Below are 17,791 nucleotides of genomic sequence, written 5' to 3' on the forward strand. Positions count from 1 at the left end.
AAGGGGGGAGAGGTTGAAAAAAAAATCCTGCACCATCTGAGTAACATAGTAATTAGCTGACATTAACCTGAGGCTGAGAAAAATTGGTTTTTCATTTCAAAATGTCTTTTTCTTAGTAGGGTAGAATGTATATAAGAATAATCACTTTTTTTGTTGTTGTTACCTAAACATTACCCTAGGGTTTTATTTTAGTGAGGGAAAAAAAACCTTTCATGTTGCAAGTCTGCTTTTTAAAATAATTAAAAAAAAAAAAATATTTACTTATACATCCTCTGTTCAAACCTTCATACTTCTTGAGTGTTGTTATAGAAATGAGTGCTCCAAAACTGTAATGCATTTCTTTCCTATTTCTTCAGCATCTGGAGGTAACTTACAGGTGGCAGATTGAGAAAGAAGGTAAGTTCTGTCACCTGCCTGAGGTAAACTGGAGTTATGTGACTGAGCAGGGCACAAAATGCAGGTTTCCTTCAGTTCTAGGACCAAGGTCATAGATCATTTTGGACCTTGGTAAACAACCACAAATCTCAGTACGAGTCTGAGCTGCAGTCAAAAGCATTAGAGCAGCTCATGTAAAACAGCCACGCTGCATTCAAATGAGGTAGCTCTGGGACTGGCAGCCGCAGCAAGGAGCTGGGCCTGGGTACACTGCCCAAATATTTACCCTAATTTCCAGATAGGATGTTGCAGCTACCAGTGAGTTCCAGGCTGCTGCCTCTAAATTGTCATTGATAACTAGAGTTATTAAGCTAGCTGGGAGTGTGTACATGATCCGTAATCATGCTTTTGGCTGCCATACAGATTAACCCTTGCTCAGGCTAATTCGAGTAACTATTGTGTATCAAAAGATGAGGGATGTCCCGCCACTTAAATTTTTGGGATGCTATTTATGTACCAAAGAATGCAGTTGTTGATGCTACCGAGTCATCTAATTTACTTGTGAGAAAGGCAGCTGTTCCCAGCTTTGAAGCTGTTCAGAGGTTCAAAATACCTCTGGTGGATAAAGCTTCTGTGTCCAAGGGCATTCAAGACAGTGAAAACCCGTCCCATGTATTTTAAGCATGTGGAAAATCTGTGTTTTAAGTGCATGGAAAGATGGAAAAGAATAGCCCATTAGAAATGTGAGGTACGATGATTTTCTAAGAGTTATGTATACCTTCAATGTAATGACACAAATTTAAATCATTCGAAGATGATGCCTTGGACACAGGCAGAGTGGCAGTCAGTGTTACTTGGTGGATGTCACAGTAATCCTGTACATCCAATAAATGAGTTAGAAAGAAATGACTAATTAGGAGTCTGCTCCAAATTTATTGTAAGTCTTTTGATGAATATCAAGGCTCCTCTACACATAAGACAGAAGCATTCACTAACTATTTTCTCAGATAGGCTATTTCTAATTTTAATGTTTATTTATTAACCTCTTAGCATATCAGAAGATATATCAGAATTCTTCTCTGTAACTGTATTTCATCACTAAAGAGGTCTTGGGGTTTCCACATTATCTTATTCTAGGAAATGCATGAAAATTAAAATCTCTGGAGCTAAGGGCAAAATTAAAGAGCTAACCATATAACATCATTCATTAGTGACACAAAGTGATGTTTTACATACCAGAATAACAAGGTCCTCTTGATACCACTCTTATCTCTTTCTGATGCTTGCAAGCAGCTCTCCTGAGGAAGCATTCATTTTGGTAAGTGTCTCCATTTGATCCACAAACAGGAATATAGTTTGTGTCACACTGAAAAAGAAATTATAAAGTAACTCAGTCATAGAAAACCATGTGATTAATCTCAACTGCATATTAATATATAGGAAGATAGTTGTGTAAATATAACTAGCAGTGACTCATAACCCTGTTCACTAAAGAAAGATTTAAAATATGTTAGTTTCTCAATATCACTATATGTATTCCTTCCAGATCACTGAAATAATAGTCCAACTCCACATGGGCTGAACATAGGAATTCAGTAGGAAAGATTAAAAGAACAGAATAACTATAGTGGGACTCATTAATGGCTAGAGGGAATATGACAAGCATCTAGAAGTATTTGAAGGATAAACACACTGAGAAAGGAGAGAACTTCTTGAAGATAATAAAAGAATGTATTACTCGGCACAGTGGGATGAAACAGAGCAAAGGAAAATTTTAGGTGAACAGTGCTTAAGGGGAGACTTGGTAATGTTTTGATCATAGAGGGATCTTTCAGGGGAGGTGGAAAACAATCACCGCCTCCCATTAAATTCATGAGCATCATGAGTCTGATTTAGTTGGTCAACAACTATAATAATGCTTTTGTATTACTATACTGAAAAATTTTGTGCTCAAAGTTAGTACATATAAAAAAAGAAAGGAAGGAATATTTATCATTTGGAGTGGCTTTGGCAGGAGCAGCCTCTATTTTGCTATTTTCTTACATTCTAAGCAAGATGGATTATATACCCCTTGTGTATGTAATGTATATTAAAATGCTGGAAAATACACTGAGACAGCCAATCCACCTAACACCTGCGAGTGCTGCATCGCTCCCTGAGGAGCTGGAGATCCAAACCCCATTTCACTGTGTGGAGCTCTATTTGGGGCTGCAATGGTATCTGTAATTACAAACACTTTTTGCATCTTTAAAACCCTAAGGCAAAGAAAACCCACAAACAACAAAAAGCAATGAAAAAAGACTCAGACTAGCCACCAAAATTCCCAGCCATGTGACATGTGCGATTAAACTGGATAGTTCAACCAATGACTGTTCACACAGAAAGAGCAGCATTAGTTAAACTAAACTGCCCCAAAATGCCAAGAGTTTCTTCTCCAAATTCCGAACAAGTGTCTACCACAACAGTTTCTTTGTGCTTTGGCATACACAAACATCAAAATGCTCAAGTTTTAGAACATAATTTTGAAGGGAATTATCCTTTCTCCTTTGTCATCCTGCCACAGATGACCAACTTGAGCTAAGCATACACAAACAGAAATAAATCATGCTGCCAGCTCTGAAAATTATTTCTAACAGTTTTGTAATACTTTCCCATAGTAAGTAGCTCTCAGACATTCAACCACAACCATCAGTGCTGTCATATCTCGCACTGAACAGTCACTTCTAGGGAATAATTAAACGGGCAACTCTTGGAATGAACAATACTTTCCAATAGATAATTCTCTATTCAATCTTAAAGTTGCTGTGTTATTTTAAAGCTGCAGGTTTCTGTCCTGAGGATAGAAAATGAGAGGCAAAGTGATTCCTTTTTCATAGTTTGGTAAGACTTTAGTGATTTGGTACAGTGCAGCCAAAAGTTCTCATGTAGACTCCTTTAGGAATAGAGTGGTTTTCTTGTGAGGAAATCCTCCAACAGCTTGAATGACCAAAAAGACAAAAAGAGCATCTCTCCATGGACAGGATCTGCTTTGTGCAGCAGCCCATGGGAAAATCCATCTGGGCTTCATCCAATGCTCTGTGATTGCAGAGTGCCCAGCATCTGAAGGGATATAAGGTTTACTCCCTATTTATATTCATTCTCCTATTATGTCTTATTAAAGCAGTTGTCTTATTAAACTATTTGTTATTGAGCTTTTCTTACTGAGATCGAAAAAGAGCCCTGTGCCAGCTCTCTCTCACCTCCCCATGCCTGTCCATAACTCAGTAGGTGGTGATCACTTCTTAATTTAGGTTTTGTAAAACATCATCCAAATGACAGCAAAAGACCTTTCCAAAAGTTTGGTGAACATATGTTATCTCCCACCTCTGTTATAATAAAAAGGAAGTTATCCTTTTTCCTGACTAGGCCTGCAGAAACTCAGGATATCTTTTAAGGTCACTGCAAGCAGAGCACAACTGAATCCTTCAGCACCTCTCCTACGGTCTAATTCGTAAATTTGATCCTGGGGAAACAAACTTAGGTAACTTGCTTTATGTTAGATGACTTGGTAAGAGAGGAAAAGCCTACAAGGTGTTCAGAGAGGTCGTGGCCTGCAGAACTCTTGCTGCCATGATATTATAGCTCTTTCAGTGACAACATGGAAATTTGTCAGCCAGTCCATCTCCAAAGGGGATCCTTGGAGGAAAAAACACAACCAATTAATATTGAAAGTTTCAGAAGACTAAGCAGTCAAGAAATGATGCCAGGTCAGGAGTGGTGGCAGATAAAGAGGAGGAGGAGGGAGTGGTGATGTCTGGAAAAGAACTGAAATCTCTGTGCATTTTCCTGAATCGGAGGGGTGGTTTAATCTGAGGGATGGTTTGTTCCAGCCTCGGCTTTATTTCAAGGTTGGCTGTGAACAGCTGTACCCCTCTGTCGTGGTGATAGTTGTAGCTGAATAATTAAGGTTGAGAGTTACAGGAAGAACTCAACCTGCTATATCTGAAAAATACAACACCTTCTCCTCACCTGTAGAATTCTTTCCTTAGTGTATAGGATTATTTTTTTTTCATGAAATATAGGTAAGCTTACAATTAGCCTAAAAATAATATTTATTTTAAAACCAGATTCTTCAAAACAAAGTATCAGCTTATCACACGGGCCAGTTAATTTTTTAGTCCTCATGACCTGGATATTAGGAAGTAATAAAATTTACTATCTACAGAAAAGAAATTACACTTTTTCTTAGCTTAGGGTTGAATTTATTTAACTTTTAAAAATAATTACTGGGTTTTGATTTTATTATTTTTCATAACTAAAAGTTAGAGCTAGAGTGAAGGCTGATGACTAAACCTCTTCTCTTAAGAATTTTTTCTCCCTTTGAAAAGCAGTCAGATCCCGTTTTTCTTATGGGATGTAAGCTGCAGGATGCCTTCAGCACAGGTACCCACCTGAATGACACCACATCAAAAACCAGCTCTGAAACACTGGAAACCAAAACCAGTATATGATCATACACACAGTGTTGCTATTCTGGTTCCCCTTGATTTATTATTTATTGGAAACAGAACACAATATTGTTTTGAAACACTGAAGGGTAGCCCACTCCAGGGCCAGTTGATAACACTGCCACCTCTTGCAGTTTTACCTGGAGTCTCATAATATTTGATACATTTGCCCTAGCTATAAATTGTGAAAAGAAAGAACTTCAGTATTCTTTTATCTAAAAAGCGAGCGGTGAGAGGGGAGGAAGGATTGCCATGATAGTTATAAAAAATGTAAACTAAAGGCTTCATTTGCCAATGAAGCAAATTGAACTTGCTATTTACTGCGTTTTGAAAGTTCAGAGGATTTTTAAAAATCAAACTTCCATACTTATTTTTTTTCCTGAGGGGGACTAATTCACAATTTTCATTCGTAAACTTCATGATCACTGCTGATCCTGTTATTATCTGATATTCAAAATACCTTAAGATCTTCCTTAAGATCTAATGTACCACATTTAGCCACCAGCAGAGCAAGGAAGAATCCTCTAAATCAGGGGTGTCAAACACATTTTCACATTTCCATAGGAGTAGTTACATTCATACAATCCTAAAAGTATATTTGGCCCTTTGAAGGCAACCGTGAGGCTGATGTGGCCCCTGGTGAAAATAAGCTTGACACCCCTGCCCTAAATACTGGGCAGTAGAGTAAGAAATCCATAATAAGTACTGCATTTAAAGTATAAAGGTTCATCTAGTATGTGTGACAAAGCTTGGACACCCTGCTCTGGGTCACCTCCCCTCCCATCTTGAGTCTCAGGGCAGGATGAGGCAAGGTGGGGATGAAGAGTGGGTGTCATTCAGCACTCCCCCCTTCGGCTCATGCCGGTCACAGGTGGGGTTCCTAACACACATGGTGGCCCTTCGTTCTTCCCCACGTCGCTCTGTGCTGCCAGCTGACTTACCAAAATTGTGCAGGGAGCAAATGTGATGCGATGCTCTCCACTTGCTCCCTGAGCACCCCCTGGTGAAGTTCAGTCACGTACCATCCCAATCAGTGCCATCAAGGAGCCTATGGTTACACTATATAAGCTGGTTGATGAGCAAAATTTTTGAAGTGATGATTCTATAAATACTTCAATAGACCTAGAAAGATTGGTCGGAAATAGCAAACATAAAGGTGAGCAGCCCTTACCTGGAACTGACACACACATTTCACGCCATCGCCTTCTTCCTTGCACACTCCTCTGTATTTACATGACGATTCATCACACACTCTTACGTCGGATTCCCTTACATTTAACTCTATGAAAAAAATAGAAAAAGGAGACAGAAAAGAAATTGTAAGATGAGTCATTTTGGAGGCTGCCTTGTTCTCAAGCCCACCAAGCCCCCTAGCTGCCTTACTCCCCTACAGAAATTAAAGGAAAAAAGCCAGAGCTTTATCCAGATTGGCTTGTGTTGGCTTTGTCCTGCTCCCCAGAGGCAGGTCCTGCTCCTCAGGGGCAGCTTTGTCTGGTTGGCACAGCAGCTGTAGCTAAATGTCACTTCAGCACACAGATAGAGAGCAGGCACGTGTTTGCATTGCCTAAATTCCCTTCCATGTCCCCCTCTGCTGGGGATGCTCCAAGTACAAAACCTTTCTTCACAGAAGTTGCACCTAGTAGCAGTCAGGACAGTTACATGACACACAGCCCATGTTTCTCACCTGCTACCTCTTTTTGCCTTACTTGCCACAAAGGTCCTGAAGAAGAAAAAAAGCTAAAACATCAGAATTTCTCTGCCCAGTTTTGCAGTCCCTGGCTTGCCTACACGCTTAAACTTCTAAAAATAAACCAGAGTGTCTTTAAACTATTATAATTTGCTTGCATTGTAGGACCCGGAGTAATGAACCAGAGCCCTCTGTCTTAGCTGCTGCATAGAAATATGGAGCAAAAATGCAGCTCATGCCTCAGTAAGCTTGTATTTGATTTGAACTATATAAAGAGAGAGCAAAAGAGGTTATTGGTGGGATAATGGAAGTGGTCAGGGTTAGCTTACATGTGACCTTGCCAGGCTTTGTGGGAACGGTGCTGTTACTATCAATTGCAATTAAAAGGTGAAAATAACGCTAAGGGCTCTGGAAAAATCCCCTGCCACTGTTTAAGGCTGCCCTGATATCAGAGGATATCATTCAAACCTGTCTGTACTTCGTCTTGAGCCAGAAACCTCCAGGACACTATAGCCATACAGAAGAAATTCATTGATGGTGCTGTGATTTAAAATAATGACAGTGACTTTTAATAAGCAAGGCCTATGCAGATAACGGGGTTAAAGAAAGCACTGAATGGCAGCTATTCAGAGATGGGGAAAGGTAGGTCAAAAGCAGAAGAAAATAATGCTTGCTGCCACTTACAGCCTTAAATAGGCAGTCACCCTCCTGCTCACAGCAATGTCAGCACTTCGGTATGACAGTGACAGACACCCTGGAAAACTGCTCCTGGGGGTTTACACAACATTATACACCCACACACATAGTTTATATAAATATATAAGTATATAATAATTTATGTAATAAATTATACTATGTGTCATATGCTTCTGTATTTAATATAGTGTAATTATGTATTTTTTCATAGCACTAAAGTTACAGGATTACAGCCCAATGGAAGCTCCAGTTATAATCCAAATATTTTGTCAACTGTGAGAAAAAAAATGAAAAAAATATTGTTTGTTTTTTTTTTCCCCTATATGTCCATTATTCCTGAAGACATAAATGAGGAGGGCAATGTGTGTAACAATGGGCAGTTAGGTATCCTGGTTGCCATCACAACCATGTGCACGTGTTCTCTAATGCTGTTCTTAATGTCGCCATTTATCAAACACGAGTGCGGTGTTGTAGGGACCAAGTTAATGTGACAGAACATCGCAGCTTTTCAATTTAGTGTGTTCATAACTTGCTCTTGAAGGAAATGTGTCTTTCCTTCTCGTGAAGATCTGTTCCATGAAGATGAACAAACTATCAAGATTAATTAAGGGGAAATGATTGTCATATCTGAAAGAAGGATCCACCTTTAGGTGATAGTGCATTTGAGAAAAATCAATTTATGAAAGGGAGTAACCAGATAGACAAATTACAGCATGAGCAGTTTTCAAAATCCTGTTTTCATCACCTCAGGAAAATAAAGAGATGCAGGCCCCCATTTCTCAACACTCCACTAAGCTCGCTGGACTTGGTGCTTCACAGCATCCTACCCGGTACCTCCAATCGGCAGAAGAAAGCCCTTGGCAGCTGCAACTTGTGCTTGAAATTCTGAGGGTGTACACGATGTCCAAGCAGCCAAGTGGTGTTGTACAGACCTTCCCTTGACCTCTGCGTCCTCTTGTGAGAAGAGGACACACGACTGCCCAGGAAGGAGCATCCTCACCATGGCAGGGGGTGAGGTACCTCACTTTTCTGTGTGGGGGGAGAAAGATGCCAGAGGTGTCCTACTAGTCCCCAGCTGAGGCGTTCAACATCAAGGCTGAACCAGAGATGTATTTGTTCCTAACATAGCTATTGCTCTGGCTGCAAAACCAGTGAGAAAGGGAAAGATTTCAGAACAAAACTATAGCAAGAGAAGTGAAGATGAGGGTGGGGAGTGGGGCAGCAGCTCTTGTGAGCTCCCCTCACCTCAAGAAAAAAAGACTTAATTAAAAAAAAAAAATCCACAGGAAGAATTAAGATAACAGAAAGCACACAGTTCTAAGGGTTACTTAATTTTAGGATTTGACTGCCTTTGCACATAAATGAATAAATACTGATGATAAGCTTTTTTGCCTGAGATGAATGCTGAGCAGAGAAGGTCATTCAGAGACCTGGGGCCAACATGATTTTCCAAAACTGTATAAAAGAAAAGATATCCTGGTGACTGGCACTTGAACGTGACAGAGAAACTTTATTCCATGTCAGGATGTCACCTGATCCCTCCCTTCCGTTCAGGGGCAAATTCCAGCAGCTGCAAAATCAAGCGTCCGACATGTGCATGATTACATCTGATGGAATCACAAGTACCAAGGAGTGCGGGGGCCATTATGACTTCGATATCTACAGCATTCAGTTCAGAAATGAATAGATGAGGATGGAGGTTAATAGAGCGATGTGAAGAGGAACCATAAATGTCTCACATGTGTGAAATATGCTCCTTCTTCAGTGGATTCCCCACAGAGAGAATTAAAATGGAGCTTTTGCAATTACTTCCAGAAGAAGAGAATCATTATCATCGTATGTGAGAAAAGACCCATGAAAAGAGTACAAACATGTAGCAAATGGTTTAGGGTAATTTCTTACATGTTTCTTTAATGACTATCGCAACTAATTTCCTAGACTTTTAGCAGATACAAATAAGAGAAAGCCTCAGTGTGATTTATTACGTACAGCAAGAAGATGGTAAGTAGTAATCCATCAACTCCCAGGAGAAAATATAATTAGTGCAATTAAATCAGGCTTCCAAATTTATGATAAAATTAATCTCCAAAGACCTGAAATGAGGTATCAAAAATGATTTGCTGATATCTGTTCAGCCAATAAACTTCCTAGTGGTGTGAGGACTGACCAGCACAGAGCAACCTGCAGAAATATGGCAGCAAAGACCCACATCAAGGTCTTTTGGTTTTTTTTTCCCTCTTTTGAAATGAATTCACCTTATGACAATTTGATTCATCACTAAAAATGGGGAAAGCCTTCTCCATTTTGATGCCTTTCAGAAAGCTGAACTTTTCAGAAGGTAGAGCTTTTCAGAAAGTAGTACTTCAGAGAACTTGAAGTACAGCTCAATAGAAGTAGCTAGAGATTGGATTTTTGCCTGTGACCTTAAAATGCATTGCTCTGAGGCGTGAACCTCTTGGTATAGCTAAATTACATGTGTCAAAATGCTGAACCTGAAGATGAAATCAAATTTGTAGGCTTAAGAACATCAAACATGTTGCTTCCATCTGGATACCTTGAGAATAAAATGAAATCTAAGATGGGCAAATCTGGTAACTTCATAAGCAATTTTTTTTTAAAACTCAAGTTTCTCTTCAGATTGGCAATAGTACATAGCAATCATGAATGGATATAAGGAAGCAAAAAACACTCTTCCCATGTGGAAGTGAGCAGGTGGGTTTAGTAGCAGTGCTGCCAGATTTGGCCCTCTTTAAAATTTCAGCTGTGCCTGGGAACAACCATCTCTGCCTGCCTGCCTGTTTTCTGTTTCTTATGGGAAACAGATCCCCCGCAAACAGGGGATCTGCTGGAACCCCCTTACCTCCTTTTCTTCTTGACATATGGGTTTGGTACAAGAAGGGGAGCACCTTGCACCATTCTCACTAGAAGGAAAGAGCAAAGCAGTGTGGGGCACCTCACTGCTGCTTTTCTGTCCCACAAATTGTTTGCTCTTTCTGAAATCAAGAGTCTGCTACTCTACAAGGTTAAAAGAATCCCCAAAATTGTAAAAACAGATGTAGTGGGTCAACATTGTCTTGGGAAAGGGCTCAGAAGAGAAATTATGTTGTATAAGGGTATGTTAGAGCCCACAAGGTATATTGGAGATATATTATGACTGGGTGAGCTCTTGGGACCACAGAAGAGAGTCAAAATCCAATGTGCAGAAAACCTATAACCTACTTGATTTTGGGAGTCAGACTTATGACTTTGGCTTGGCTTTGGCAAACCATTCTTGTTTTGGCAAATTATTTTGGAATCACTGGAGAACTTAATGGGGAAAGAAAAAAAATCTTTCCGTTAAGGATTATAAAGCTGAGCTGCTCACATGACAAGTACAGTAATAGCCTCTGTCTTAAATCAAAACCTTGAATAAAACTTCATCTGCCAGTCACACCTTTTGCCCCACAACGAAAATGATACCCAGAGACAGCTGTTCCCAAGCACAGCCTGCCCACTTGAACCATGAAGGTGAGTTTGAGTGACATCACAGCTAACTAAAATAACTGCAAAAAAGATTCTCCAGGGAATATTTTGGATACCCCGGAACAAATCTGTTCATGTTCAGCTGCCAGCTCAGAACAAAACAGCACAGCTCTCCTGTAGGTCCTGTCAGTCCCATGCAGATATACAAGCATCCCAGCTGGTGTCATACCTAGAGTGACTTTGACATTGGTTCAGACACTTAGGTCATATGTACACATCTACACATAAACATTTAGCACCTTAATCTACAAGCTTGGCCCCATCCCACTGCTCTTTCAAAGTGCACCCAGTACAGCCATTCCTGCCATAAGTCATGGAAATGCTTACAGAGCCATTACACAAAGGCTGTGGACAAGAGGCATAATTTTGGGAGTCCCTGTGTATGATCTAGTTGTTCTGACACTGGCGAAGTGCTGGCATACATGTTTGGAGTGAGGCAGCATAGGTTATTCCCATTTCAGCCACTGGGTACAAATCTCACGGATAAATGCAAGTTACAACCATGTACAATGGAACTTGTTTCTACCCATTTTATTGCAGGTCTTCAGCTCCCCACTGGTTCCTATTACACCAGCTTCCTCCCTTAACCAATCTTTCTTTACAGCTCATCCACTACATTTTCTCTGTCCCCTTCAAAACATCAGAGCAACATTCCAGAAACAGGGCACTTCTGCTTTGCAAGTTGAAATAAGAAGTTTAAGGGGAAAAAAATCTCTTAAGTAGGGAGGCCCATTTGCAGAGCCATTGAAGAAGCAATGACCAAGCACCAGTGGAGAAAGGAGCATTCCCCTTACTAGCATCATGCTACCTCCAACAGTGAGAATAGCTAAGAATAGTCTTTTTCCTGGAGACTTTGTGGCTTAAGACAGTGAAACCATATGTTGGACTTCTAGTTTGTACAACAGAAATGTGAAACAGGGACACACACACGGACACATGCACATCTCAGTTCTTTGCAGGAGATAGAAAGCAAAGGCTGTTTGCATGGTGGACACAGAAGGATGCTTTTATCTTCTACCAGCTTCTGTGTGCCACATCCAGACATCTCTTACCACAACTTCTGTGCTGTGTTTCTCTAGCAAAAAGCAAAATTAGGAGCCAAACTCACCTAACATATGCCAAATACTGAAGGTGAAGTGTTGTTCCACCTGCATTGTGCCTGTGTGAAGATGGTTTATTTTAAAACAAACCAGCATGTGCTGTTCAAACATGTACCTTTACACTAACAGTTCCGAGGGACACGGAGCCCCCGGGCTTTGCATCAATCTCTCTGACACCTGCCACCGAAGCCATTTGAATAAAAACACCTAGTATTTACTCCTGCTTTTTCTTCATCTCATGTTCATGAAGTGTTTCACTGAAACACAGCTCATCCCAGCAGACAGTGAGTGAGCAGCCACCGCCACCTGTCCCTTGGTGGAGGAGGATCCCTGGCTTCACCGCTGCCACCAAAGGAGCAAGTGTTCCTTCTCACTTCATTGATTAGAGTTATGGTGCCATCAGAGACTATGACCTTCCTAACAAGTATGTATCATTGACAAAACCTGAAAATACCGTTTATTTTGTAATTAATAAAGTGTCTCCATTAGGTTATCCATATGTTTTTGCTGTCCCCATTCATTTCAGCAGTTGCGGATTACAAAAATAATGATAATTTGGACTGTAGAGTTTACATCTGTTGAATCTTCTCAGAATTTCTTCTCAGAAGTTGTCTGAGGTTATGGGAGAGGAATAAGAGAGCAGACAAAACCCTCAAAGTCAGTAATTACTTGTCCAAATAAGTAACACTTCCTCACGTCAAACAAGTCAAAGCAAGACAGAATGGATCATGTTCTCTTGTTCATAGGAAAAAGTATATTTTTCAGAAAAGAAAACAGAAAATAAGACAAACTCTACTGGGAAATGATTCAGAGATAAGGAGGACGCCATGCAGAAACTGCATGTGACGGCTGTTGTCATTGATTTGAGGTGACATTTTAGCAAGAAGCAACTTACAAGAAATTAAGAAGGTGGAGACTGTAGACAATAGAAGGATAAAAATGAGGAAAAGAGCTCTTTCAAAAAGCAGTCAGAGAACAAAAAGACGAAAATTAAAATATGTAACACAGGACAATCTAAAACAAATATGAGTTTTAAATAACTGACACATTTATTAACTGAAACTTATTTAAATGTCTTTTCTGTGTATCATTTTCTTTCACAGTTGCATTAGAAGAAAACAATTCATTGGAACAGCCTACATTTATATATATATATATATATATATATATATACACACACATATATGGAAAAAATAATTGAATTAATTTACTCTAAAAGAGCAGACAACAGCAGTCTAATGGAATTAAGACACTCCCAGACATTTTTTTAATTGGTCAAGTAATGGATGCCTTGGGTGGCTGTTTTCAAAACAATCTTAAGCCAAATTACAGGACTAGTAAAACCTGTTTTGTTGTGTCTTGATGCAATATTTAGGATTCAATTGTGCAGAAAAAGAAAGCTGTACTTTGGCTCTTGGGAATGCTAGCTGAGTGAATAAAGCTTGAAATATTTCCCTAAAACTACTTTTACAAGGCTGCATTAACATTTGATTGCTTCAGTGCTGTCCATTTTACCTAGGATGATTATACTGTTACATTTCTAGTCTCCTTTTAAAACTGAGAAAAACAGAATGCATACGTGCTGGTAAAGTAATTAGTATTCTTGTACACAATAGGAAACCACAGTAAATTTGAACAACTAGCACTCACACAGCAAGGTAACGAGATTGGCTTTGAACCTGAAAGTCTCCTACACTGCAATTATTCACATTACCAGTGCGCTTCAAACTAACTCTATTCAGTGTGAAAAAAAGTAAGGAAAGTGTCTTAGTGATGAGTGTCTGGATGACAGCTCTGTCAAAATATTGGATTCAGCCCATGGTGCATTTCTGTTCCCATCATGCAAAAAAAACCACAAAATGTATTTGTGGAGAAAGATAAGGCACCTTTTTGTTATATTAAAAGCTTTGACAATATTTCAGAAATTATGTATAATCTGTAGGTAAGTATTTCAGCGAATGGTACAAAATGACTAGCTGTGCAATTGGCTGGAGACAGGGAAACATGCCGTGAAAACTTGAAATGGTTTTCTCTCTCATAAACACTTTTGTAGCAGGATTTAGGTGGTACAGCCATCCAGCCTTTAGAACGCAGGTCTGGTGTGCTTTTCTGCTAGCAGCTATCCAGGACACTGACTTTGAAATTGCTTACAAAGCAGTGTCTGTCTTACTAGAAAAAATTCCTGAATATGATTATGCAGGGTTGTCATAAATAAGTTAGTATGTCACTGCATATTTTTACATGAAATTAAAATAAAATATTAGAAAAGAATCATGCATATTTACAGCAAGATTGATTACAACATGTATTATCAATCTTTAGTTTCTAAGGAAACCAAGGCTGTGCAAGAGCAGCAGCTCTCCAAATGCGTCTCTGTTGGTTTCTCCCAATAACTTTTGCACTCACTGGGTAATTCCAGCCAAATCTGGCAGCAGCAGAGGCCTGGGACCATGTGCTTTTTACAAGTTCATGAAAAATCAGTGGCTGCTTGGAGAAGAGGGGTCCAAAGTCATGCTAATTGGAGGAGTTGGAGGAACCTACACTGAGACAAGGTTCATGCATCAAAACCACAAACACATGCAATGTGTTTCTTTTCACAAACACGTGCAAGTAAGTGGTCATTGACTGTCTTCCACTCATGGCACTGTTATGCTCCTTGGATATTGAGACTTGGAAATTTAGACTTGGATCATGTAGACACTTCTAAACACATGGACTTTTCAGGATACTGGGTAACTTGTGCTGCTGAATGCTGACACCTATACAAATGAATGCATTCTGATACGATAGCTTTAAAAATAGTGTTCTTACACTTTGCTAGCCCTTTTCAACTGGTGGGACTCCTACTAAATTTTTCATTTGCATTAATTATACCATTAATTCCTGATAGTTGTGCAGCATGTGCAACTACAGTCAGTGGGAAAATGTTATTTGTCCTTCTTCCCTTAGCACCTACTTGCTCTGTCTCTCAGTCTGAAAAATAGATGATCAAATATCCAAAACATTTTCAAGTGACTTGCTAAGGCTGTTAGATCTTTTCTCTCCCCTGGCCCCCAAATTCGGGAGTTTAACTTGCTTTCTAGCATCATTGCCCACATAAGAACAACAGAGGTAAGCATACTGCCCCCCCCATAGAAGCTATAGTTTTGGCTAATGAATCCTCATCCTGAAAGGTGTCTTTCCATGTCAATTACAAACCAAGGTGAACTCTTTAGTCCTGTTCATAAAGTAAATCTGACAATTATTTTCTGATGCCCGTAGAGGAATAACAAGCTGTTCAAACACTCCGGAACACCAGAGCTCTCATTTATACTCCTGAAGAACCTGAAGGCCAATGCAAAATAAAACTGTTACAAACCAACATCGAAACAACTAATTAGCTTCCTTAAACACTGCAGGGAATTTCTTCTCTGATCTGTAGGTGACACACGTAACTCAGGTTGATTCTAAATTGCAAGATTATATTGGTCAAATTTTGATCCCATTCCTGGCACAAAACTTGAAGGCATTGCTTTAGTTTAGGGACTAGCTTGCAAGATCAAGAGCTGGAATAGAAGTAAAATGCTTTATTGAGCTTCCAGAATAACAGGATTTGTTTACAGGTAGAGGATGGATCTACCTCACCATGGTGCTAAAAGCACAGCTCCTGTTTTCTGCTCCTCACTTCAACTTCTTCTACAGCAGAAGAGAAACAAGCCCTGGTGTCAACAGCGCTCTGGTGCAAAGAAGATGTAGCCTTTCTACCACCACTTCAGTCATCTTTCCTCCTCCATTGCTGCCTTCAGAGCTCTGTGCTGTTGTCAGAAAAAGGAGCCTTAGTCTCTGTGAGCAATAATAAGGGGAGCAGTAAAAGGGCCTGATCATGAGGTTTTTTGTCATTATTTAAGAGCTGAATTCAGTAAAAGCTTGAGCACATCAGAAGTATCTTAGTTTACCACAAAGCCCATACATTTTCTTCGCTCTCAAGGTCACGTAAGCACGTGCTTGACTTCAGCGGTCTGGAAATCCGAATGTGAAGAGAGACTCAGGCTCTGTACATCGATTTACATTTTTCTCAAGAAATGTTGTGGAAGTTGCTTGGCTTCTTACTGTTTGATTTACTTCACTTTAAAGATATTTCATGAGCTGCGAAATTAAAGTTAACTATAAATGCTTCATTAACCTCACCTCTTTCCTTTTCCCTTACTCTTCTTGTGGTTCCAGTGTCAGAGACATGTTGAAAGAGCAGCTGAGACTTGATCCTTTAGAGCTCCACAGGCAGCTGTGTTTGTAGCTGGGGAATAGCAACCCTGGTGATCAACTAATATACTTAGGGATGCGTTGTCCTCCTGGGAGCCATTTCCTTGTGACTTATTTTGAAAGCTTTAAGATAAATTCCAATTTTTATTTTTATTTTTTAATGAAAAATCTCTCAAGAATAAGGGAAAACACTAGAGGAATCCAGTAGGTTTTCATGGACCTTTGGGGATAAACCAACACCATACTGACATAGCTTATACAGCACAACTCCGGTTATTACGCACACTCTGCATGTTATACAGAGTATAAATGATTGCCAAAAATTGTATGTTTCATGGGAAAAAAAGAAATACATTACAAATGCAAAATATATATATATACACACAATCCTAACCCAGTATTTTCTGTAATTATATTTTCCGTGTTCAGTATTGGCTCCTATGCTACTCTTGTTCCCTTCCACTTTTCCATTTATCCCAACATTTTTCCTTTAGACTTATTCAGAAGAAAAAGGAAACTATCTGGAATGCAAAGTCCTTTCATTCTCAGCTACAAAACCAAGAAAATAGGTGGCTTTTGGTGAATTTTCTAGAAAAATACTATTTTCTACAAAATGGTTTTCGATGAGGAACAACTCTATTTGAAATGGTGTTTTGCCACTTAGCACACATAATCTGAGGCTCCAATCCTATAAATGCCTGGGCAGAGACTTAACCTTGAGCATCTATGCAATCTAAATAAACTAAAAGGAAGTTATCATGTGTAAGATTAAGGATGCCTTTAAGTGCTTGTAGGATCAAGGACACAAGCAATTTTTTGATGACCTGATTTTTAAGCAAATAATAATTAACTTGATTAGGGCTTCTGTCTATTTGGCACAAATGCATAGAATTACAGTGAGAAATAATTTAAGGCACTGTTTATTCTTCAGATTTGAAACTTTCCCTTAAAAGCAGCAGAAAATATCTGAAAATAAGTTGTTAGTGTATTAATCTACTCTTAATTATTCACTCTCTAAGGGGAAAATGCTGCTGTCTGCAAGATGATTTGATAGCAGAACTATAAAATGTGGCCTCTAAATATCTTAGAATTTAAACATTACTCATCACTTCCAGTCATTATCATTAACAGCTATGTGAAATATAGTAATAGCTAGAGGCTGCAGTGAAGATCATATCTCCCTTCTGAAAGACACAGATGAGAGCCAGTCCATTTCTTACAGCATAAGCAGAGAAGTCATACAAATGTGATAAAAATTAGATATGATCGTGTCCATTTCAGTGGTTGAGGAAGAAAAGTATAGAGCGATAAAATGATTTATCCAAGGCTACAACACAAGGCCAAGGCAGGATGCCACAACAGAACTTGTCCTTGTCCAATTGTTTTGCCACAAGGTTATCTTTCCTTACTCTCATCACCTTCACTTCAATAAATATGTTCAATACCACACTTAGAAAATCATTATGATCACCAAAAGCAGAGCACACAGAAAAGATTTAGGGAGTACTTGCCCCTCCGTTTAAAAAGTGGGAGAAAAATGAATACTAACTCACTAAGGCTACTAATGTTAACTAAAGAGCTATGTTGATATATTAGTGCAGCTTGTAGGACTCATTTGCTGTATTCAAATAGCTGATAATCGCTGCTCAGAATTCAAACTGTGCTGCTGTGATAGAGTTTCACGC

At 39.3% G+C, this 17,791-nt stretch overlaps 1 protein-coding gene across 1 annotated transcript in view; it reads right to left on the bottom strand.

The window, feature by feature from the left end:
* Positions 1-17,791, bottom strand: part of TMEFF1 (transmembrane protein with EGF like and two follistatin like domains 1) — a 128,035-nt gene that overhangs the window by 46,564 nt on the left and 63,680 nt on the right. The window contains exons 2-3 of the mRNA XM_082044985.1: positions 6,034-6,143; positions 1,612-1,741 (exon numbers count right to left, since the gene is read on the bottom strand). Coding sequence (XP_081901111.1) covers positions 1,612-1,741; positions 6,034-6,143 — 240 coding nt within the window. The remainder of the gene's footprint in view (positions 1-1,611; positions 1,742-6,033; positions 6,144-17,791) is intronic.

The sequence above is a fragment of the Streptopelia decaocto genome, assembly GCF_964273445.1.
Source record: "Streptopelia decaocto genome assembly, chromosome: 2".
In the NCBI taxonomy this organism is placed as follows: Eukaryota; Metazoa; Chordata; class Aves; order Columbiformes; family Columbidae; genus Streptopelia; species Streptopelia decaocto.